Here is a 24,778-nt window from a genome sequence, read left to right on the forward strand (position 1 = left end):
ATTGGATAGACGCCCCGGCAAAGTCACCCAACAGCAAACGAAAGACGGTGCCGCAGCCGGATAATAAAATGGACACCTCCTCCATAAGATGCGCCACAGAATCCGGCGATGATAAGGTGCTCCTCAAGACCCTGTTGTTGCACTTCATCCCAAATGCGCCACCAAAAAGATATGAGCAACAACCTCCATACAAGACGAGCATAGAGAAAAAGAAAAAGAGCAAAAAAAAATGGGGAGAAGATGGGATACATACTGGTTCATTTAAACTATATAAACACCAACTCTCAACCCCAATTCAACTCTTGATACCAACATTGGTAATAACACATATATGGGAATCGAACAAAAGACACACCCATTACATGCATCCTGCTTAACCAGCTACTTCGAGCCTTTATGTTGCCCTGTTGAGAGGAGGGGTATTTTTGTTATTTTTGAAAAAGAATTAGACTTCAAAGGGTAACTTTTTTTTTTTCCATTTTGCTCTAGCTCTAAAAAGGACATAAAATTACACTTGCAAAACAAATGAAAAAGAGACTTTTCAGGTTTAAAAGATTGCAAACCACATCTTGGAAAAGAAGCTCCCTTCCTCTTGCCAACATGGTCTAGGTCTGCATTGGCTGGACCCTACAGGTTTAGCTTCCGCATAAAGAGGTTTCCTCGGGTCCATGTGGGCAATTGCCCACACGTGGTTTCGGCCCTACTTCATCTAGGTCCATACTCCACGCAACGCGGCATGGATACATAGAGCCCATGCTCTTTTTGGGCAAAAGAAAGAGACTTTCAAAATCATTCATAAATAATTGGTGCTTTCATGATTGCTTTAATTGGTGGTGTACTACGGCATTTTACTTGCGACGGTAGAATACTTTTAACACTGAAGTCGCCTTCTACGTTTTTTGATACTTCCGAATAAATTTGATGAAAAACATATTATTTTTTGGGACATATGATTGATCAGATTCTCTCTCCCGTGATAAGATTTGGCGAGGTTCAATGGGCCTAGCTAATAATTTCAGTCTCACAAACAAACACGCTAAAATGTGTATGTGTTGGCAACATGGCACATGGAAATCTGTCACACCAGAAATCTTTACTTTCCACCACACACACTTTTCATATTGTTTTTTTTCCTTTTAATGATGTCCGTTGGATATATCGACGGGATTTAGATTTATGGTCGAGTGCCTTAAATGTAAAAAATTTAGTCCAATGAAATTTTATTCAAAAGAAAATTTTCATAGTGGCAGCAGTATTTCATGTTCAATTCCAAAAATATGTCTCCTTAATTTGTCCTCCATGTATCAAAATCAGGTCCTTTAATTTTTAACCGTCTCAATCAGTTCGGTTTAGGATCCAAATGGGTCGAACATTGTATGAGTTTGATCATTTCGTGGTTGTCCTGAATCGGATTCCAGTGGCTCCACCAACATGTATTTAACTCTCTCTAGGGATACAAGTGAGTCAGTTATCTCTTATTCAGAATTCATCAGATTTATGTCAAAAGAGGATTTGGATCCCGTTGCAAATCAGATTCAGATTCAGTATGCAATTTCCTAGCAGAACCTGAATCCAAGTTTGATACCCAACTGAGATCTGATAAGGATGTCATATTCTATCGCTCAAATGAGATTTTGGATCTGAGTTTGAGTTCGAGTCCGATTCTGATTACACAAGATCCAATCAAGTGGAAGATGGTAAAGGCTGGATCTAAGTGAAGAAGCTCCTAGATCCCAACCATTTATTATACAAAAAAAAAAGCATATTGTTTGCTTTCAAAAGAAGTTTGAGAGTAAGAAAACCTTCCTTTTCACTTGTTTTGTGAAATTATCCAAGTGATTTGGATGGATTTACACATAAATTGAAGTCAAAATTCTGCTAGCTGCTCTTTAGTTTATTGCAAAATAAAAATGTGTGCAACCATTAATTGGATCTCTCAAGCTACAGTGTGAACAAGTGGCAGCAATCATTTCTGTGGATGAATTGATAATTGACAATTTGGGTGTGTTGGATTCTTCAAAGAGATAATGACTAACAGTTGGACTGACTTGACTCAAAGTTCAAAGGGGAATCAAATGCTTATTTTACTCATCCTTGCAGTATTAGTAAAGTTGTCCCTGATGGAAGACCCACTATATATATATATATATATATATACTGCATTAAAATGATATGCATTGTAGGAGGATTTTAGTAGCATGGATCTTAAATTGACATCACTTGCAAAAAAAACCATGGATTTAAAGTCGGATAGTGGGCAGCCAGGAGGGGGGGAGGTGTCCAACCTTAAATCCGTGGATTTGAGATCCTGATGATCTCAAGATCTGAGATCTGTGATGAAACAAACACACCCATAAGGTTTGAACTTGTTATATGAAAACCTAGTTTGCAAAATGTGATAATCGATATGCATTTCCCTTCTTTGGTTGCAAACTCTCATGATAAGAGCTTTCTGATTTCCTTGAAACCACTTTTAAGTTTTAAGGAACCTGACATACTTATGGTTGAAGAATACAGCACAAAAATGAAGAACCCTTCAACAGATGTTCACTCACACATAAAGAGGTACAAATTGAAAAATGTCCAAGAGATGGCTTTCGTTCGCACACACATGCACACACACACACACACATGAAGCACCACCATGACACACACCACACACACAAACACATGCACCATTTACCAGACTCCATTATCAGCTTGCACACACATACTATAGTCACAAATATCGTTTTCTGGTTTTAAAACAGCAGGACTTTCTCGGATTTAAAACAAGAAATTGCTTTTTTAGGAAAAAAATTCGGGAAAAAGGTAGATTTTGAAACAGTCAATCTTTTGGCACGAAAGAGAAAGGTAGCCAAAATCTTAAAATGGAATTCGAAAAAGTGAAAAAGAAAATCTGGTAATTAAAAAAATGTAAAATCCCTAAAAAACGCAAAAGAAAAAGAGGAAATTCATGTTTTTTTTGTTTTTGACGTTTTTTAAAGAGTTTTTTCTCTTTTTTTTCGGCTGACCTGTTTTTAACGTTTTTAAAGTATTTATTTTCTTTTACAAACACGGTTTTGCTATGACACATACACAACAAACTTCTTCATAAGAACGTACAATCACATGCAGCATGAAAATTTTTGAGGCCACCATCCATGTGAGTCATGCCCCACTCCTTTAGGTCTAAATTGACTGAACAGTATCAAATTAGATATTCAACTTAACCATAGCCTTTTTCCTTGGTTAAAATCAGTCTCTCGCTCTCTTGTCAAACGAGTGAAATCAAACTTGTGGAAAAAGTTGTTTCTCTACCACATGGGACATCCCCCAGTGGCTGCCCACAATGCGGCAAATTAATTAAGTCTGAACAGAGTGTACTCTCTACGGGAAAGGAGGACTTCAAGGATTTTACTTGATCAAAAAAGCCTGCCACTATGCAGACATGTTTTTGAATTTTTAGAATGTGGACAGGAGGGTTTGGGGGGTTGTGTTTTCAACAGAAACCAGCCGAAAAAATAATGAATTTTGTCATTTACGGGCCTCATAAAGGTGTATAACAAGTTAAGCCAATTCGGGTTCGAATTGAACTCGCTCGCGTAAGTTCGATTTGAGCTCGACTCCTTTGAAAAATGAGTCGAGGTTGAGGTTGAGTTAAAACTCGAGTTATAAGCGAGTTGAGTTCAAGCTATACAAGCTTGGCTCATTGAAACTCGACTTGGCTCGTGTCTTCCCTGTTTGTCAATCTTTAGGGGCATGTTGGTAGACGAATTGTAACACTTTTTTTGTGGTTTTCATTTCCACGTAAAGAAAATAATATATATAAATAATGCGACACAAGTTTAAATGAGTCAAGCTCAAGCTTGGACTCAGTTGATTAGTGACCGATCACCTCACAAAACTCAACTAGAGCTCGAGCCGAACAACATATGACCCGAGTCAAGGTCAAGTTCCGAGCAATATATGACTTGATCCCAGCTCGACATGCTGAGCTCGAGCTCGGCTCCATTGTTATACATACCTAGGCCTCATTGTGTACCTTTCCATATGATGCACCAAGTTGATCCATCCTATCTATCATGTCCAAGTAAGTACCTCCAAACATAACTTAGATCATGGATATCAAGTACGCGTAGATCTTTTTTCACAGTAACTGCGCTGTATATTTCCTGCAAGGGCCCAGCAGCCAGCAGGCATGCTCATCATTTAGACACTTGGGTCCATAACATTTTTCAGCATTTCCTGTTCAAGGAAACTCACTTTTATACTTGGAAACTTGTCTGATTGATTCCACCATTATTAAATCTTCACACACCCAACATACTTCTTGTGTGATACTGTTTCTTCTATGTGCATGTATCTAGTACTTCTGTTTAGACATGCTTTTGTCGGGTGAGCTGGAGGTTAACAACTCATTACTCAGAAAAGGGACTTGCAAACCCCCCCCCCCCCCCCCCCCCCCCAATTACTCTTGCCTTTATGATCTTCGGCTGCTTAGGAACTTGGGCGGGGTATAGTACACCTGTTAAAGAATGTCGTGATCCCACCGTTTACAGTTCAATGGGAGTAGCACCTATGATAATCGAACCAAAAATGTGTCTTCAATGCACTGCATGGCCGACCAGCTATGCTATGTACCTTTAGGCACATTAAAACTTGGTTTAATGCATTTTCATTTCGCTTTAGGTAGGCATATATTTAGCCAATGAACGAGAAGAAGATTATGACTTTTAGATTAATTATATTTATAAGCAATATCTTCCCTTACAAACATTTCTTTTGCTTATATTTGTATCTTGAAATTTTAAAGAGCATTTCCATTGGCTTGTTGCTGGCATTTTACAAGATGTAAGGATTTCTGGTAATCTAACACAATTATATGTTCTCAACTAAGACCAATCTCTTCATGCTATGAATTAGTTGATCAGGGGGTTCTATGGTTGAAATGGACTGTTGATCTACTTAGGAAGTTCCAACTAAGGCCGCGTTTGAGTGACACCCTTAAACCAGGTTTCAGAGCCAAAAACCTCATTTTGGCTCTGAAACCCGGTTACAGGTGCGTTTGGCAGACAACCAAAAACCTAGTTCAAACTAGGTTCTGCAAAACCTTCCCTTCCCTACCTTTTTCAGACGAAAACGAGGTTTTCAGTGAGCAGCAACCTCTGGTGGTGGTGTTCTGTCCAACAGCATGGGGCAGATTCGCAAGCTCCATGAATGGAATGTTGTGACTTGTTTAAGAATGGATTTGATTCTCATTTGCAGGTCTGTGAATCAATCTCTGCTATTTATACTGATGAAAGAAGCATTGTAAAGGCATTGCGAGGGATTGAAGCATAAGCGAAGGGGCATTTGTTTGTTGTTGTAGGTAATCCCCCTTTTCATTTCAATCCCATGTTCTGTTATAGATAGGAATGTCGTTCCAGAGCGAGGGCATTTACTCTTGTTAGCCTTGCCTCTTGAATGGTTGGTATGTCCGTGATGTTCTTGTCAGCCTTTTTTTTTTGTTGTTTTCTTTCCCTATTTTTTCCCTCTATTTTTTTTTTCATTCTGCTCTCTGATTGTTAGATGGACTAATGTGGTGATTGTTGTTTGTTTGCAATTATGCATCTTCAACTGTTGTAATTTACCTTCTCCAATCTCATGGCTATGTTTTTTTTTCTTGCCTACATGCACAATGTGTCGAACTTCTTATGCGGAATGAAGGTTCGAAAACTTGTAAATTTAGGCTGAAGCTTTCTGTGGTATCATGTCATATCACCCATGGAACAATTCACATGATAAAACTACTTTTCTGTGGTATCATGTCATATCACCCATGGAACAATTCACATGATAAAACTACTGCCACCAAAGTAACTGTATTTTATAGGGCAATGCTATCTTAGTAACAAACAGTTTGAAAAGAAGACCAAGTAAGGTGGAAGCCTTGCATCAATTAATTATTGGACTTGGTTGTGACATAGTAGTTTCTTCTAGGCAAGCACAACAAATGCAATGCTTGTGTGTGTAGGGCACACAATTTCCTAGTGTCAAGTATTGATATAGAGTTTGTTGTTTATTAAATGTCAGACAAGGGTCTAAAACACTTGGTTAAAGAAGAAAGAAACAAAAAGAAAAACTGGAAAAATATTTATGCAGATTTGTGCTTCCTGCTTAGATTTGTGCTTCCTGCTTTGTAGTCCAACAATGACCATCCATTTGTCTCTCTTTATTTAGGGCATGAAATACCCATAATGTTACTTCACAGTGAAATGGATAACCGTTCTAATGATTAACCATGTCCCAACTAATATGAATGAGGTTTGAATGCTTGAAAATTTACGCAAAAGCTTTTTGGGTGACCAAAGCATCTTGTAGATGGTGTCTACATGGCAACCTTCATCGGTGACCAAAGCATCTTGTAGATAATGTCTACCAGTAAATCTTCAGACATGTTTCTAAGAAGTACATTAAGGTGTTGATTGGTATTATCATGATTTCTTCGACAAACTGAACTGGCTGCCATGACATATTGGCATGTATACAAGTGAAATTTTCTGAAGAATCTCTTTCTTTTTTACTTCATAGTTATTCATTAGATGTCACTTATGTATGAGAAAATGAAAATTGGTGATATAGCCCCAAGTAAAACATTAGTTGTTTTTGAAGTCTTCTATGTCTTCTTTGGTATTACCATATAACCAAGCAGGGCATTGCACATTGAGGAAAGAGTGAGAACAACAAATTATTTTGATTTGTTTATTGCAATTAGCAGAGACAAACCTTACTCATCAATTTGTTTTCTTGAAATAGCATATTGTTGTGATACATTTGCAGTTGTTTCAATCTTTACATGTCAAATTACTACATTTTGAAATGCCTCACCAGCTGCCAGAGTTGATAATGTTGCGTGCAGCCAAGGGAGAGAGAGAGAGAGAGAGAGAACTTTTTTGTATGCACTAATCTACCCTAATCTCACGTTAAATGAGAATAGGATAAAAAAACAAATTACAAAAGAAGTCCACAACTATAACACTTATTTGTAAAAAGCTTTTCCTATACTTTTAAATATTAAAAAACACCATATAACACAAATATTATTCAACACTCCCTCTCAAGTTGAAGCATAGATGTTAATCATGCTCAACTTGTCACAACACCTATAAAATTTTGCAATAGGCAAGACTTTAGTGAAGATATCGACGGCTTGATCTTCAAAAGCTACATGTATTATGGAGATGATTCTCTCTTGAACCATATCATGAATATAATGACAATCTACTTCGATGTGCTTTGTCCTCTCATGAAATACTGGATTATTGGCAATGTAGGTGCAGCCTTGTTATCACAAAACATCTTCATAGGTATAGAAATAAAAATACCAAGACTCTCAAGTAAGGATCTAGACCATATTATTTCGGCAGCTGTTTGAGCCATAACACGATATTCAGACTCCGCACTGGACCTAGAAACAACATTTTGTTTCTTACTTCTCCAAGAGATGAGATTTTCTCCCACAAACACGCAAAACCCTGTGATGGACTTCCTATCATCAACTGAGCCTGCATAATCTGCATCGCTATAAGCTTTGACATCAAGAGATGTACCCTTTTTAAAGAAAAGGCCTTCGCGAGGGGAGGACTTCAAATACTTGACAATCAACATAACTGCATCCCAATGTGATTTTCTTAGTTTTTCCATGAATTGGCTTAATTTTTTCACAGCAAAACTAATATATGTCCGAGTTACTGTCACATAGAGAAGCTTACCAATCAACGATCTGTAGGAGTGATAAGCTATCTCTTCAGAGTCATCATCATATAGATGTATCCGTGGGTTCATAGGAAGAGTTGCAGGTTTAGCTTCCAACATCCCTATGTCATGTAACAGATCAAGAACATACTTCCTTTGTGATAACACCACTCCTTCCTTACTATGAGCAACTTCAATGCCAAGGAAGTATCATAGCTGGCCAAGATCTTTGGTAAGAAAGCGTTGTTGTAGAAATTTCTTTGTATGAGCTACCTCCTGCTCACATTCACCTGTCAAAACAATATCATCAACATACACCACTAACACAACTGTACCTCTAGATCCTTTCTTGATGAATAACGAATGATCCAGCTGAGATATCTTAAAGCCACATTTTAACACAACTTATGAGAATTTGTGAAATTAAGTGCGATGACTTTGTTTCAAGCCATATATATCCTTTTTCAACCTGCACACCTTACCACACTTCCCCTGACATTCAAAGCCAGGAGACTGCTGCATACACACGATCTCATCAAGATCCCCATACAAGAAGACATTGTTGACATCCAGCTGATATAAGGTCCAATCATAATGTACTGCAACAGATACAATAAGAAGTATAGTGCCCATCCTAGCCACATGAGAAAAAGTTTCAAAGAAATCCACCCTATATGTTTAGGTAAAACCTTTTGCTACAAAACAAGCTTTGTAGCGCTCCATTGAGCCATCAGACAGGTACTTGATGGTAAATACTCATTTGGAGCCCACAACGTCACAACCAGATGGAGGATCAACCAATTCTCACGTTTCCCTTTGCATTAGAGTCTCCATCTCATCCTGCATAACCTGTAGCCGCCTAGGATAAAGTAATGCCAGTTGGTGATTAGAGGGAATAGAAGTTACTGATAAAGCTAGCACAAACTACTGTAGGCTCCCACCAATACCGGTAGTAGAAACAAACTGAGATATAGGATGAAGAGTACACTGTCTTTTGCCTTTGTGTAAGGCAATCGGTAAATCCAAAGATATTTCAAAAGCATCCTGGGCAGGAGGAGTAGTGACATCAGAGATACTTACATCTTGAGAAGCAACTTGGTGGACAGTCCTGAGCAAAAACGTGTCGGCGGGTGTATACCAGTGGGGGATCATGAAATCTACTGACACTGGGAGAATGAATCATAAGGAATGAACTGCAGGGGAACCGCTGGGATAGGTAAAGGAATAGACAACACCATGTTGATAGTGATGGAGTAGAGTGGAAATAAGGACGTGAGTCAAAGAATGTAACATCTGCACTGATATACTGTTTATGAGTGTGAGAGTCAAAATAGATATGACCTTTTAGTGTTTTGGATAACCAATGAAAATATATTTAATTGATTGTGCACCTAGTTTGTCTTTATTAGGACAAAAAATGTAAACGAAGCAAGTACACCCAAAGACTTTGGGTGGAAAGGAAAACATGTGTCTATCTGGATAGAGAACTTGAATGGAAATTTGATTGCCAATAGACGAAGATAGAAGACGGTTAATTAGGTAACATGCAGTGAGCATGACATCACCCAAAAATTGGGCCGGAACACAACTATGTATCATGAGAGTACAAGCCATGTCAAGTAGCTGACGATGTTTACGTTCGACAATACCATTTTGTTGAGAAGTGTGTGGGCAAGTGAATTGAGGACATAGTTCATATTTGGTGTAAAACTATAACAAGGTATTGGATTTGAACTCACAAACATTATCAGTGCGAATGTTTTGACAATGGAACCAAACTAAGTCTTTATTTCAATAGTGAAAATTTGAAGAATACAGACAATTTCAAACCTCTAAGACAAAAAACTGCATGACTGGACGAACTACTGTTGAAAGGAAAACTATTTCTAGTGTGTTTGACCAATTGACAGGCCTCACACTGGAATGACTCAAACATAGAAATATTAGGGAGAACACAACAAAGCATGGATAATGAAGGATGACCTAGTCGAAGATGCCACTGATATGAGGTAGGCTTAGATAGAGACATAGATGTCATGCCCTCCATTGGTTCCAATAGTAGGTAAACTCCGTGCTCATGGCCACCACCAATCGTCCTCCCATTTTGCAAGTTCTGAAAAACACATGAACCAAGATCAAAGATGGCTCTACAATGCAAATCTTTCGTCAACTGAGTAACAGATAAAAGGTTAGCAGGAAACTCTAGAGCATATAAAACATAAAAAAGAAGGATAGAACTAAAAAGTTTAACATCTCCAATTTCCATGATAGGAGAAAGCTTTCCATTGGCAAGCCTAACATGTTGAGGCTATGAAAAATGATGCAATGAAGTAAATACGTGAGGTTGACTGCAAAAGTATTTCGAAGCCTCAGAATCAATAATCCACATAGTACCTAGTTCATGGGAAGTACTACCAACAAATAAAGAGGAATCCACCATGATTGAGGAGGCAGCTGTAGACATCGTGGTAGGAAGAGATCACTGAGCCATAAGCTGATCATACTCTGCCTTACTCATAGTCACTGTGGAGTTCTCAGAATTCATTGAGGAAGGAGTCTCTCCAAGTGGTGTAGCAGCTCGGGCAGACCCTACAGAAATATGAGAAGAGAAGGTCCCACTGTCCCTTGAAGTACTAGATCTCCTACCATGAGAAGTAGAAGCTGGTCTAACATGTTTGTCCCAACATCTATCTTCCAAATGTCTCAATTTTCCACAGAATATACATTGAAATCTTCCTCTGCCCCCTACACCACGACCTGAGCCTCTTCCCCTAGTGGCTTGTCCACGCCCTCCAGTCACAACTAAGGCTGCAGAAGGAGACTCACTCTGGGGCTGAGAGAGAGATACAACCAATCTACTGAGTCTATTATATGCTTCAGCAAGATCTGAGATTTTTTCTCCAATAAGCAACTGAAATTTTGCTACCTCATACTTACGGGACAAACCAGCCAAGAACTTAGCCACCATAATCTGCTCAAAATGCGTCTTGTAACATGTCTGACATGGAGGTCGAAGAGCCTTCAATCATTCATACGCAGCTTTAACTTAAGCAAAGTATTGAGATAGTTCCAATTCACCTTGCTGCAGTTTGAGTAACTCTTCCTCAACTTGTAAAATTTTTGAGACATTATTGTCATGAGAATAAGTTTGTCTCAAGAACATCCACATATGTTGGGCAGTAGTATAGTAGGCAAGAGTAGGAGCTATATCCGTCTGCATATTGTTCATGATCCAAGACATAACAATACTATTATCTTCTTTTCATGTGGTATATTTCTCAGTTTTAACACTCGGTTCATCTTTTTCAATGATGTGATCTTTCTGATGTCCTACTACAGACATTGTAAACATCCATGATCAGATTTCATAGTTGTGACCATCTAATTTCACATTAGAACCATAGAAGAAAGGATTCCCAACCACTTTGTATTAAATATGAGACTCAATCTGTCTCCCATATTAGACTGTTGTCCAAGGTTCATTGTAACACCCACAAAAAAACAGACAACACAAATATATGTAGCAGGGCAGAACTAGTATATGCAGCAGAAAGATACTAGGCCTTACGCAGACAACACTAATATATGTAGCAGGAAGAGACTATAACGTATGCAGATTCCAGCACTAGTATATGCAGCAGGAAGAGACTATAACATACGTAGATGATGATGAGTTTTCTGCGATAAAAAAAAATAGACCCTTTATAACATCTAGGGCACATCCACGACTGATAGAAAACTAGGGCAGATCAATGGCTAACAGAAAACTGGTCATTAAACATAACTTTCCCCCTCAATTAATTCACAACAAATTTATCACCTTACATCCCCATTCACAACAGATTGAAAAAAAATGCCAGATTTCAACAAGCAATGACCAGCGACAACGAAGAAACATTCTGCGACTTGAAGGAAACACGTGACATCCATCAAACACAAGGAGACACCAACAGACTTCCATTCAACAAGCAGTGACCAGGGACAATGAAGAAATCTTCACGTGAGGGAGACACCTACGACTTCCATCTAGGTTGAAGAACATTTAACAAATCTTCATCCACGTCCACTTCAACAAGGCATCGATCTAGGGTTTTTAATCTTTTGCTTGAGAAAACCCTAGATCAAGACCGTCTTGCCCTCAAAACTCTCCACGAGAACAAAAGAAGAGGAAGAGGATGAACACTGTGAGAAAAGTATGATGACGAGAGATAGGTTTCAGTCCCAATAAAGGTTGGGCTCTGATACCATGTTGCGTGCAGCCAAGGGAGTGAAGAGAAGAGAACGAGAGAGAGAGAGAGAACTTTTTCGTATGTACTAATATGCCCTAATCTCACCTTAAATGAGAATAGGGTAAAAAAACAAATTACAAAAGAAGTCCACAACTAGAACACTTATTTGTAAAGAGCTGTTCCCAAACTCTTAAATATTCAAAAACACCACCTAACACAAATATTATTCAACAGATAAAATGTTTGTTCAGCTCAGATCTAGTTTGCGAGGACCTCTAAAGTTTATTCTTTGTGTTTTGACTGGATCAACTCGAAGGTCTGATAGCATTTTCATTCTTTTCAGGTTTGATCATCCTAAGCAATGCTCTTATACACTTCTTCATTTTGTCTTTTAGATTGGTGGAATTAATTCATCGCTGCTATCCGTTGAGAAGACACCTAGTATTCCAATTATCTCCACATACCCAACAATAATCTTTGGGTTGGATGTGCCTCATGGATCTCTGGGGTCATTCTGATGTCTTCCATTGTTGCTGTAACGATTCTTTGTGCTATTCCTTCTAAAGTCATTATTATATTTTTTTGACATCTGTTTAGTACACAACTTCCTAATTATTATTGTTTATATAGTCCTAATGAAGCTTTGATATGAATATACTTGGGCTTGTGTAACAATAGGTTGTTGACTCGCGTGACTGGCCTCTAATTTCTAGTTATAGAGCAGCTTTGAGGACACAATCACCTCACGTTGAAATGATTGATTCTCTATTGAAGCCTTATCAAGATAAGAAAACTGATCTTGGAATGCCAGGACCTCCAGAGTTTATTCTTTGTGTTTTGTCTGAATCAACTAGAAGGTTTCATAACATTTTCATTCTTTTCAGGTTTGATCAGCTTAAGAAATGTGCTTATACACTTCTCATTTTGTCTTTCAGCTTGGTGGAATTAATTCATTGCTATCCATTGAGAAGACACCTAGTATTCCAATTACCTCCACATACCCAACAATAATCTTTGGGTTGAATGTCTCCGGGTCATTCTGACATGCCTTCCATTGCAGCTGTAACAATTCTTTGTGCTATTCCTTCTCAAGCCATATGCAATATTTTGTTGACATATGTTTAGTGTATAGCTTCCTAACTCTTATTGTTTATTAGTCCTAATGTTTGTGTAATAATAGGTTGTTAACTAGCGTGACTGGCCACTAATTTCTAGCCACAGAGCAACTTTGAGGACACAGTTACCTCATGTTGGAATGATCGATTCTCTATTGAAGCCTTCTCAGGATTTAGAAAATTGATCTTGGAATTATCAAGTTGAGTTAACTAATTCAAAGAAAACAAGAAAAGATGATCATTTTCAGTAAAGATAATTTTGGCTCCCTCTTCTCCTCTTTCTTAGATTCTTAATTTAAATTTGTGGTTTAAGATCTATTTAATATTTCATTTATGAATTCATTCGAGGATGGCGTTAGTGAGTCTCAACTCAATCAAGTTCTAGATATTGAATTGGAGCAGATGATCGAGGTACCTCTATTGGCCTAAGATCACTCTCATTGTTGATCAGAAGAATCACTGCATCAAGCTTTTTCAAAATAGTCCAGAAAATGTCCCAGGTAGTATGCTGACTTGAACAAATGTTCCACCTTTTTTGTTAATTTGTTTTGTTTTAGGGGTTGTTTCATAGAATTTCTTGAATATCATAATTTGTTTCATGTACGCTGTTGTAGGCACTACTGGGGACAAAAAAAATTTGCCATCCTCGGAATTTTGACATCTACAGGTGTGCTCTTGCGGGAAGGATTTGTCTTCTCATTTTCTCCAGTATATATTTTATGTGCTTATGTTGTTATTTTAAAACCATCTTAGTGGAGCAAGTAGAAGAGAAGCAGGTAAGAACATATATTAAGTGCACCTTGACTACCACTGGTCTTACAGAAATATCTGATCAGCTACACAGAGAACCTGATTAGCTACACAAGAAACCTAACCTAGTCATAAGATCTTTTCAAGTCTCGAGTCCTTTGTAGATGAACACAAAAACTGACCTAAGTTCATAGATCACATGGGTTTTATAGTCTAATTGCTCATTTTTTAATCATGTATCCAGGTTACGTTGAACATAAATTGTGTACCAACCCAACCCACTCTTGTGCACGGGCCCCTGGTTCGACGGATCCCAACCCGCCCTCTAACAGTTTCGACTCCAACCTCAAAAAAACTAAGAACCAGGACTATCATCTCATTAATGACCTCCCTTTATAAGCCATTCAAGATCCTTCACAATCTTCAATACGAGACTAAATTTTTGAGGTATTATAAATTGCCTCAGATTGAGAGGCATCAAGTTCAATTTCCTTTTCTAAAAAAGCAACTAAAGAAGAGTTAAAATTTCAGACATGAACTCTAAAGCTTCATTGAGGATGACGAGTTATGGAGTGGGAGAGTCAGCATGTGGTGCCACATTGTAATAATTTTATAATAAGCTATACTAACTTCTTAGTATAAATAGTGATCTTTAATTTTCTTCACAGTGACAAATTGTGATATATTTCTAATATATACAATGCATTATGCCTACTAACTGCTTATTTTGATGAAGTATCACACCATACTCCATGTAGCTTCAAGTTGTAATACACTTTTCTTAAACGTAATAGAAGCCGTGGCGAGGGAACTATCCTTCATCTGAAGAGGAACATGTATATCAAGTATGAAGATCATATACAAGAGAAACATGAACATGTTTCATGTATATCAAAGAATGTCGATCAAATAACAGTTTCTTATTTATCTAACTGCAACTAAACTGTCAACTTTCAGCTGAAAATTGTATGTAAAGCCATAGTTAAAAACCAGGTTTTTGTCATCCAAACAAAAACCAGGTTTAAAAAGAAGAAACCTGGTTTTTGTCTTGGCATCCAAACAGGAAAACACGGTTTAAAAAACTGGTTTACAAAACCAGGTTTCCTCACAACTCGATTTGGACTTGTCATCCAAACAGGGCCTAAGAGAGTACATGAGATTGAGCTTGACGTGAATTGTGAATTGGGCCAGCTCAAGCTTGGCTTGAACTCGAGTTGAGCTTGATACATTACGACCAACCTTTATTGAGTTAAACACGTCTCTCAATACACAAATAATATCGTCTTTTTGACAATGATGGGGAAAACTTTATTAAATAGTTTAACCATTTATTAATTTATTTTTTAAATAGACATGACGATAGCTAGTTATGGGTTGGTATGTGTTGATGAAACAACGCCCCACCGATATACATTTACATGTCTTGACATAAGTGTGTGTGTGTGCGTGTGTGTGTGTGTGTGTGAGAGAGAGAGAGAGAGAGAGAGAGGGTCATCTTATTATCATTATTATTATTGTTATTATAATAGCAAACAAAGGTTAGACAAAGCTGGTGACCTGGACATTGAATTTGAACCATAGTCAGATAGACCAAGCTTTTGCCGACAATCAAGCAACAATAGAGAAAACAGATAATTAATATATGATTTTACATAAGAGTATCTCACCTGTTCTTGGGAGCCATAACCATTTATTTTTTGAAAAGTCATTATGGATATTATACTAATGTACCATCACACACACACACACATATATATATATGTATGCACACCATGACATTGTTACAAATTTGATCTTACTTTCTCAATTAGTTGTCTCCTTAGAATCTTCCCAGAAGCTGATTTTGGCACAGCATTAATGAATGATACTCTCCGCAATCTTTTGAAAGGTGCAACCTATGTCAAAACATCAGAATGTTTAACAGTCAAGTTGAACAATTCGGACCATTGTTCACAAAAGGGGAAGAAAAATACTGACAGAAACGTGAAGTTTAACAGGATTTGCCCGGGCAAGTATACTATACGTGAATAAATATGCACATGTACAAATGCATAGTTCACTTGAACTTATAAACTAGCATTACTGATCAGAATCTTATGTGAAAAAATTCTGTTACCTGTTTTGCAACAAATTCTTGGACATCCATTTCTGATAAGGAGCTGGTAGGAGAGCGCACAATATAAGCAATAGGAACTTCACCAGCTTCAGCATCGGGATAGCTACACAGAGATAAACGAGAATGATAAGCAGTTGAAATTATTAAAAGATCTCACAACCAAAGTCGAACAATATTTTCGTAATTGTAGGATCAAGCTGATGATGGAATTCATGGAACTATACTCACGGAATAACAACAGCATCTAATACCTCAGGATGTGAAAGAAGGACACCCTCAAGCTCAGCAGGTGCAATCTGAAAAAAGAGAACAATTGATGGCCCTTGACTACATGGTCAGAAGTTGCAGATACTATGACGCAGAAACTTTTGAAGCCTAATAAGATGAAGGGAAACCAACATAACTGGAAAACTACAATCTGAGATTCTGAGAGTAGGACTAGGTCCATCTTACAGATCAATTCACCATATCTACCATTCTGGAGAATACAATAAGTTTTTAATCACTAATTTCTAATAGATTCCGGTTTATTGCTAAATTCCAAACACTTTCCGAATTTGTTTTGATATATTTACTAACAAAACCAATGGTTATATTGATATTCACTGACACCTAGAAGTAACAACCATGATCTATCACTCTCCTTCAACATTTGACTAGTTCTACCAAATTTTGGAGAAAACCTCATGAAAATTCTCTTATATATCTTTTGTCAATCTGATCTCTGTAATAGAAATTTCGTCTATGTATGCACGTGCAGATGAGTAATGAGAGGTATTCTCAAATGGATATTCTTTTCTAAGGGAAAGCACATAAGATAGAATATATCGCTAACAATTTTCTGCTTGATTGCTATGAATTCAGGAATTTAGAGAATTATGTTTTCTTGGTGTATAGGTATTCGTTTTCTTTCTAGGTGATACAAACTCAGCAGAAGCAAAGCCACTGTTACACACTAACTTCATAAAAGATTATCAATAAGTTGATAGGTTCTTATGATAAGATCAATCCCGACTAGAGTTTAACATCACATGATCTGTAAACTCTTCCCCGTAGTAATGACATTAAGAAGGGGTAGTTCTTCATGCATATGAAATTGTTGATTCTACAATAACATAAAGGAGGTAGCTGTTTGAGAAGCCATCCACTCAAAAGACATGAAGATACAGCCTAGATGGAGTTCATCAAGATTTTAGCCATGGTAGACTTTCAAAAAGATTGGGTTACTAAAAACAGCATCATACCTCTTCTCATCCTAAGTTCCATCAATCCAAAGATGCTTGTGGAGCATCTATCTCTGTGGTGCAACTAGGAAAAATTATCTTGGTGGACTGATATGGCTAATCAGAAAAGCATCTCTTGGTCCATCTTGTCCAATGTGCATTTCCACTAGCAACTTTTCTAAATGGTGCAATACCACTTTAATGTCAAATCACAAATTCTGACTTAGTTCACATATGTTATGATTCCTAAATACCAACTAGCTCCTAACCTATGGTACTTATGATTCTAAACTCAACTAGATCCCAACATCAGGCAGTTTCATTTGGCTTAACTGCTCTGGCAGGAACAGATTTATCCTTTCTTAATAGTGTCATATCCCATATGGAAAGATGAAGTCAAAGCTTATTAGTAGCTTAAATGCAGTCGTCGTCTCAAAACGCAAATGCTGGGACTGATCAATAGGAAGAGGAGGCATGAGACAGCAAATATGTCAACTCAAGCACCTCAAGCACTTTGTTCATTTCTTTCCAATAAAAACTCGAGTTTGCTTAAAGTTCAGGCTAGAAGCAACCAATCAGGAGTTCAGTTACCAAATAAAATTGAATATTCAGAAGCAGATGGAAGACTGACAAAAGAACTAGCGGGGTTTTTTGTCGCAAATACTACATTTTAGTACCATAAAACAAATAACAGATTACTTTGCAATATACATAAAGAACCAGATACAAATTTGAATAAAGCTGAAGCAAGAGTAGACGTGATCTTTTTCTATAAACAAACACACCATTTCATACCTGAAAGCCTTTGTACTTGATAAGCTCTTTTATTCTATCAACAATAAACAATCTACCATCATCATCAATATAGCCCAAATCTCCTGTGTGTACCCAACCATCCTTATCTATAGTCATCTGCGTGGCTTGTGGACTGTTCAAGTATCCTAAGTATTTAAATTGCAAGGGGCAGAAGAGAGGTGGTTAATTATACAAACCCAAAAATAAGTAAAGAAGAATGCAGAAAAAAACATAAGTCAAAAAGGAAGCGTGGGAAAAAGCTTAAGAGGAACCGAGATGTGTAGTAGGAATTATTAAAGACTGTTGTTCATCAAAGCAAGAAATGTTTCCAGCCTGCAAAAGCAAATATTCTTTTATGTGTGCTACATTACTTAAAAAGTCAGAACTTGTGACAGTGGACTTCAGTCGTCAGCTATCCCTGCAGGAGTTATCCTGAGATTTCCTTGAGTTCATTTTGGTGGAGGGACTTGTGGACCACTTTGACTTAATTTTCAGTTCTGTAGCATGCCTCCAAGGCAACAGTCAGTTCACAAGTTCACCAAGTTTACGGCTGATGTTAGAATCAGTTCCTCATAATATTTGTGTACCTTAAAAAAGAAAAAGCTTCTGAGCTGGTGTCCGCAACTGAAGATACTGAATGTGGGAACAAGAAAAGAAAGACAAAAGAGGTAATAGTCTAATTCTAATAACAGCCTTTCAGAAATGGCAGAAAATGAGCACGAGTGATTCCTATTTCAAGGTTTTGAGTATAATCCTGGCATCCTGTCTGAACCTAGTAACCAACATTCCATTTTCAGATTTACCTAAAATTCTAATAATCAGCCAAACCCGAGGTTTTGAAAAAGTTGGTTGGGTGGGGAGGTAGGAGTCTTTTTCACCCAAAATGGCGTTTTGGGTTTCTTGAGCGCGTCTGCAGGTTGCAACCTACAGGTAGAAGGAAAAGGCGTTGGAGGGTTGTGAGCTATCAAGGGTTTGGGGGTTCTTCTAGTTCTAGGGCTTTTGAGGTAACCAGATGGGAAGATGTCTGCATTGTGTTTTCTGTATTTTTGCCTTGTGTTTTCTGTATTTTTTTTGTCATGTTGTTGGCCTCAACATCCTCGTTTTGAAGAGAACTATTTCAGCATCTTGAGTATTATGATCAATAAAGGAAGGTCTGGATTGATTTTCTCCAACAGGCCGATTCTCAATCCACGAAGAGTACAGATTCTGGGTCTGCGCAGAATAGGGGTCCCTACAAGCCAGCTGATGCACACTTCATTTAGAATCTCTGACCAGTACAAAGGTCTGACCACATTGAGAACCACAAGCAGGGAGAGATAGCTTCTGATCCTACCAGTGCTCCTTCCACCGCACCTCCTCCCAACAGTCAATTGAAGCCTCTGGAGAAGGTAAATTTTGATCTCTTGTTTCTGTTTCAGGGTCAATTCAACCATCAATTGAAGCCCCCATATATATTACCAGAAATCAGTAGTCACCCTCTTTCATTCCTGTTTTATTCTCATCCGAATTTTCTATTCATCTTTTCTTTTTCTTTGAAAGATTTTTTCCCAATTTCTGCTAAATCAGTCTCATTTTGAGTTTTGACACTACCGAATTTCAATTACTTTTTGCTACCTTGACCACAAAATTCAAAAGCTCAAAATTTCAGTGATGTTATTTTTCATGTCTTTCACAATCTCAGCAGTTATGGCAATTTATGCACTTGCCATGGGATCCTGAAATCATAAAAATACCATGCAATGTTTCATGTCCTACATTCCATGGAATGTCATGCAATGCCAATGTGTTCTATATGGCCCATATGTTACATGTTTCATGATGCAAGAAGTCTTGGTTCATACTTCATAGAAACATCTTCGCCACGTTTTCTCATGCTTTAGTCATTTATTTATCAGAATTGTGGAAGAATTGCCTCAGAACAGGATTCACCAATGTGTGTTCCATCACAGCATTTTCTCTCCCTAAGAGCACTTGTTGCTTCTGCTATTGTGGTTTCTCTTGCTATACAAGGAGTATTTCGTAGACTTAAGGATACAAAAACGTCTTTGTTGTGGACAGGTGTGTAACTATCTAATTTTATGATTTCTATTTAAGTTGTTGCTTTGAGTTCATTTCAAAAGCCAGTTTGGGTAGGCTGACAGGTTCTAAACTTTGTGTTGGAACTGAAGTCAGAAATTTTAGTTGCAATATTATGCTCTCCTATTTTTCAGCATTTAGCAGAAGTGATTGGAATACATTGAAAACATATTTTCGTTTCTTCAGGTATCATTTGGTTAGGAGATGCCCTTCCATGTTATGTTTTCATATAATTGATTATTATCTATTGAACACTTTTTTTTTGTGGTATCTAGCTATGATTACTTATACATGGTAGGTGCACTATCCTTATTCTGGCGGATGTTTTTCATCTTGGTTTCTTGCATTTGCTCAGATAAAAATTTTGGTTTTCTCTCTGGAGTAAGTTGACATAGATTGTGAAGCTGCAGCATCTGTTGTGGTATCTCAGCACATATTTTTTTATTTATATCCTTGCTTTCTTCACTCTGGAAATTCTATGGATTCATTTGTACGTAGTCTTGGTTTCCCTCTCTCCCTATTGCTCCCCACATGAGCACCCTGTTCTATGGATCATGGCAGATTCATGTTATTGGGATGGTGACAGTGGGTATGGAAGACAAGGCCGATGTGCCCAGACCTCTGCTAATACATTTTCTCCATGTATAAATGAAAAATAAAGACCCCAATCTACTGCCTGCAAATTCTCTTCTAAAATTTCTATTGTCAGGATTAGACTTCTGAATTTTGGGATCTATATGAGCAACAGTTAAAAATCAGGTTTTTGTCATCCAAACGAAAACCAGGTTTGAAAAGAAAAAACCTGAGCTTTTGTCTTGGCATCCAAACAGAAAAACCAGGCTTCCTCAAACCTGGTTTTGAGGACATGTCATCCAAACAGGCCCTTAAACTATGACGTCCATGTTCTTCGAATTGGATCTTTTGTAGTTATACTTGGTGGATTTATACATGACTCAAGATTCTTGCAAACAAAATTCATAAGAACACAGTCAGCGGCAGCAAACTAAAGCAGAGGAATTTGCATACTTGTGCTATGTCACGTGGGTGCAGATGTGAAGATGGGCATAGATAAATTTCAAAAAGTTGAATACAGGATGTATATAGGAAAATTGAAATCAACCAGCTGCCGGATGTTACTAGATGGTTAAATATTTAAGTCTGCCACCAAAAACACCATAAGCTGTTTGCTAATGCTTCTGTTGCAAGGTGTTTCAGCGATGTTTGAAAAATTTTTGTCATTCAGCAACATTTGGCAGCCAGCTGATTTCAATTGCTATATATATATATATATATGCAAACAGGTACAACAATATATTTATTATTCCTTATTGACATAATACAATTACAAAATAATAAACAAAAATTACCAAAATCTACAATGGAAAAACAACTATCAATTTGCTTGTCCAGACAGGATGAGCATACACAACTGACAAATAGAAAGTTAAGCTGAATAATAACAACAGCTCAGATTTTTTCTTCTTTCATTTTGCATATGAAAACCACAACTTGGGTTCAGAAATATTGTCACTTGCCCAGGTGCAAAAAACCATGGGATTTTTCTTTTCATTACAACCAAGATAGAAGCACAGATTGTGCAGAAGTGTAAAACAGGATGGGGTTGCAATAAAGCCAATGAAGCCAGAATGTGTGCACTTCATCTGCATCTAACAATCAAAGGAACAGAGTGGTAGTGTCCCTTAGATCCTTAGACAAGCAAGATCCCATCTAGGTGCCCTGACCGAGACAAGCAAACCTAGCCAACTAAGCTTAGTAAACCAGTGTAGCTAGAACTGGGTCACCCCCTATATAAAATAATATACAACAGCAAAATACATGTTGAAGATCTCTCTCTCTCTCTCTCTCTCTCTCTCTCTCTCTCTCTCTCTCTCTCTCTCACTCGGAGTTTGTGTGGGGCATGGGTGGAAAAATGAAAGGAGAGCAAGCTGTTCTACGCCCCAGTTTTCCTTTTCTTTTCCCTTTCCTCTTTCTTTCCAGTTTACTCTCTCAGTCCTTTTTTCCTTGTTGTTAAAGACTTGCATGCCTTCAGTTTTGTTCTACCGTTCAAGTCATAGAGCTACGCCTATAGTTTCTTTACTGTATGTGTTTTCATCTACTTATTAATAAGAAAATTAAGTTTGCCTCCTTCAAGGAATTACAAGAAAAAATAATCCACGTGTTAGGACTTAGGTCTTGGGACTGAGGAGTTGGGTCCTCCAAAAGCACGGTGGACCAAATCTATGAAGAAACCGTTAACATGAGTACAAAATTTAAACTGTTAAAAGTTACTCCTGCTCCTGCACGTCCATGTTCGTGCATGTGCTGTGAAGTTAAACTTTAATCTATTCATCAGATTGTTAGACGATGGAATAAACAGGTGGAAACGACGGCACTAGACAAAATTGTCGTTTTTTACTTTCTAGAGGAAGCGTCTAGCTATGCACTCTAAAAAAACAATCTTTCTCTGCTCTTCCAAAGAGGGAAACAATAAATCCTGACAGTGAATAAACATCTCCAAGAAAATAATACACTTTTTGAGGAGTGTTTCTTATCATTTGAAGTAAACAATTTTATCTGAATGCCTATAGATCAAATCCTGAAAGTATGACCTGATATACTCTGCTCCATAAGAGACTTGTTCTAATTCGACTGCAACGTGCAGAAGGTTCTTCTAGGATTATCAAAAAATCGAAGTTTTACAAAGCATTGCATTTTTTTCACCGCTAGATTGACAATATTAGTGCTTTTGATCCAGAACGCATCTATTTACCGAAAACAATCTGTCAACAGAAGGATGCGATAGACACTTTGCATTAGGAAGGGCAGGCAAGCATGATATTGTACCTTGCATCATGTTCGGACCACGGACCAATATTTCACCCAACTGATTAGGAGGCAGCGGCTTCATCTTCTCCACATCAACGATTTTACACTCAATCCCTGAAGCCAGACCTCCAGAAGAACCATAACGGCGAGATCCTCCCCCTGAAACTTCCAGAGAAACAATGGCACATGACTCTGTCAAACCATAGCCCTGCAATGAACACAAAAAATCAACATGCAAAACTGAGGGATTAAAGAATACCGAAGAACCGTTGGATCGAAACGATGGTGTATTGAACAATGTGATAAGACAACATGAAGAAAAATGAATCGCAAAGGAAAAAAGAAAGGGAAAACTTTACGAACTCTGCACCTGAAGAATCTCAGCCCAAGGAACAATTTTCGAGCATTCCTCCATGACATCCTTTGCTAGAGGTGCAGCGCCAGTACCAATCCTTCTCAACGACGAGAGATCATACTTGCGGGTGACGTCCTGTTTCGCCAAAAGGACCATGATCGGCGGCACGATGTAGAGGTGCGTGATCCTGTACTTCTCCACCGTCCTCAGCATATCCTCCAAATCGAACCTGCTCATGCTGATGACAGCGTTCCCAATCTGCAGCTGCGCGTACGAGATGGTCGAGAGGCCGTAGACGTGGAACATGGGCAGAACGCACAGCATAACATAATGCATTTCTCCCTTCTCCATCTGCTCAGACGAAACCATCAAAGCAATAGCCACGAAGTTTCTGTGAGTAAGAATCACCCCCTTGCTAGTTCCCGTCGTGCCGGAGGAATACAGGAGCACAGCGGTGTCGTTCTGCTGAATGACGACTGCCGGCGGGGCTCTGCCGGATCCCATCTTCACCAATTCATCGAAACCGGTGGTACCCACGTCAGGAACGATACCAGTGTTGGGTCTCCCCAGCAGAACGGCAGGCAAACCCAAGCCTCTAACCTTCTCCCAGAGAGCGGGAATGGTGACCACGAACTTGGAGGACGAATCGAGGGCCTGCTTGGCAACCTCCGAGGAGGTGTAGAGCGGATTGACGGTGGTAACGATGGCTCCGAGAGACAGAACGCCGAAGAAGCAGATGAGGAACTGAGGGGAGTTGGGGGCGACGATGAGAACGACGTCGCCCTTCCTGACGCCCAGCTGAGAGAAGCCGCTGGCGGCTCTGGCGACGATGGTCCTGAAGTCATTGAAGGAGAAGGACTCTCCGGTGTCGGCATCGGCCAACGCGAGCTTGTCGGGGTAGGAGGAGGAGTTCCTGAACAAGAAGGAGACGATGTTGGTGTTGGGGTCGGAAGGTAGGACGAGAGGTGGTCTCAGCGACCTGTAGATACCATCCTTACCATATCCACTTCTCTCCATGGCCCTTTCACTCTATCTATTTTCTCTAGGATAGTGATGGCTAACGCCCGCAAGATTTTTCGCCGGAAAGTGGCTCGCAAGCTGACTTTTAGTTTTCAAGCACCCGTACTTATCACCCTAAACGATGCTTACGAAACAGACAAGCCAACCGTATTACCCTGCACCACCAGAAGCAACATATAAACCTTAGAAAGAATAAAAAAGCAACCGAAGCACTGCAACCGAATACAACTGTTCTCTATCGGCAGTTTAGTACCAGGAAGAAGTCAAACAAACAAAAAAAAAGCACTAAATATGTATGTGATTAACAAATTTTAATTTGTACTTAAAGCAGCGACCCGGTGTAGCGCTGCTCCATATAATTGGATACAGATCTACCGAAATTTAATATATAAATTTAATGTTTTAGATTGAACGAGAAACCCCAACATATCTATATGCCCCTGGCTACAATAATGATCTTTGTTATGTTGCGGATGCTTATTAGGCAGATAGATAAGGGTGATAAGCAAAAAGTAACCAAATTCAATACTTACAACCCTGAAAGGGAACCTCATTGG

General features: G+C 38.4%; 1 protein-coding gene across 1 annotated transcript; it reads right to left on the minus strand.

Annotated features, from left to right (window-relative positions):
* Positions 1-15,304: 15,304 nt before the first annotated feature.
* LOC116266048 (probable CoA ligase CCL7) lies at positions 15,305-24,374 on the minus strand. The gene is made up of 6 exons (XM_031647118.2): positions 23,217-24,374; positions 22,865-23,054; positions 17,945-18,090; positions 16,155-16,222; positions 15,927-16,029; positions 15,305-15,705 (listed from the first exon to the last, which is right to left on the minus strand). The coding sequence occupies exons 1-6, from the start codon at positions 24,216-24,218 to the stop codon at positions 15,592-15,594; spliced, it is 1,623 nt and encodes a 540-aa protein (XP_031502978.1). The 5' UTR covers positions 24,219-24,374; the 3' UTR covers positions 15,305-15,591.
* Positions 24,375-24,778: the final 404 nt, after the last annotated feature.

The sequence above is a fragment of the Nymphaea colorata genome, chromosome 12 (genome assembly GCF_008831285.2).
Source record: "Nymphaea colorata isolate Beijing-Zhang1983 chromosome 12, ASM883128v2, whole genome shotgun sequence".
Classification (NCBI taxonomy): domain Eukaryota; kingdom Viridiplantae; phylum Streptophyta; class Magnoliopsida; order Nymphaeales; family Nymphaeaceae; genus Nymphaea; species Nymphaea colorata.

What these genes read in the sequence shown, in the direction of transcription:
- LOC116266048 (XM_031647118.2), bottom strand. Translation starts at nt 24,218, where the DNA reads ATGGAGAGAAGTGGATATGGTAAGGATGGTATCTACAGGTCGCTGAGA. An exon ending in CTTGGGCTGAGATTCTTCAG is followed by an intron (nt 23,055 to 23,216) that starts GTGCAGAGTTCG and finishes TGTTCATTGCAG; the next exon opens with GGCTATGGTTTGACAGAGTC. An exon ending in TGGTCCGAACATGATGCAAG is followed by an intron (nt 18,091 to 22,864) that starts GTACAATATCAT and finishes TTAAATACTTAG; the next exon opens with GATACTTGAACAGTCCACAA.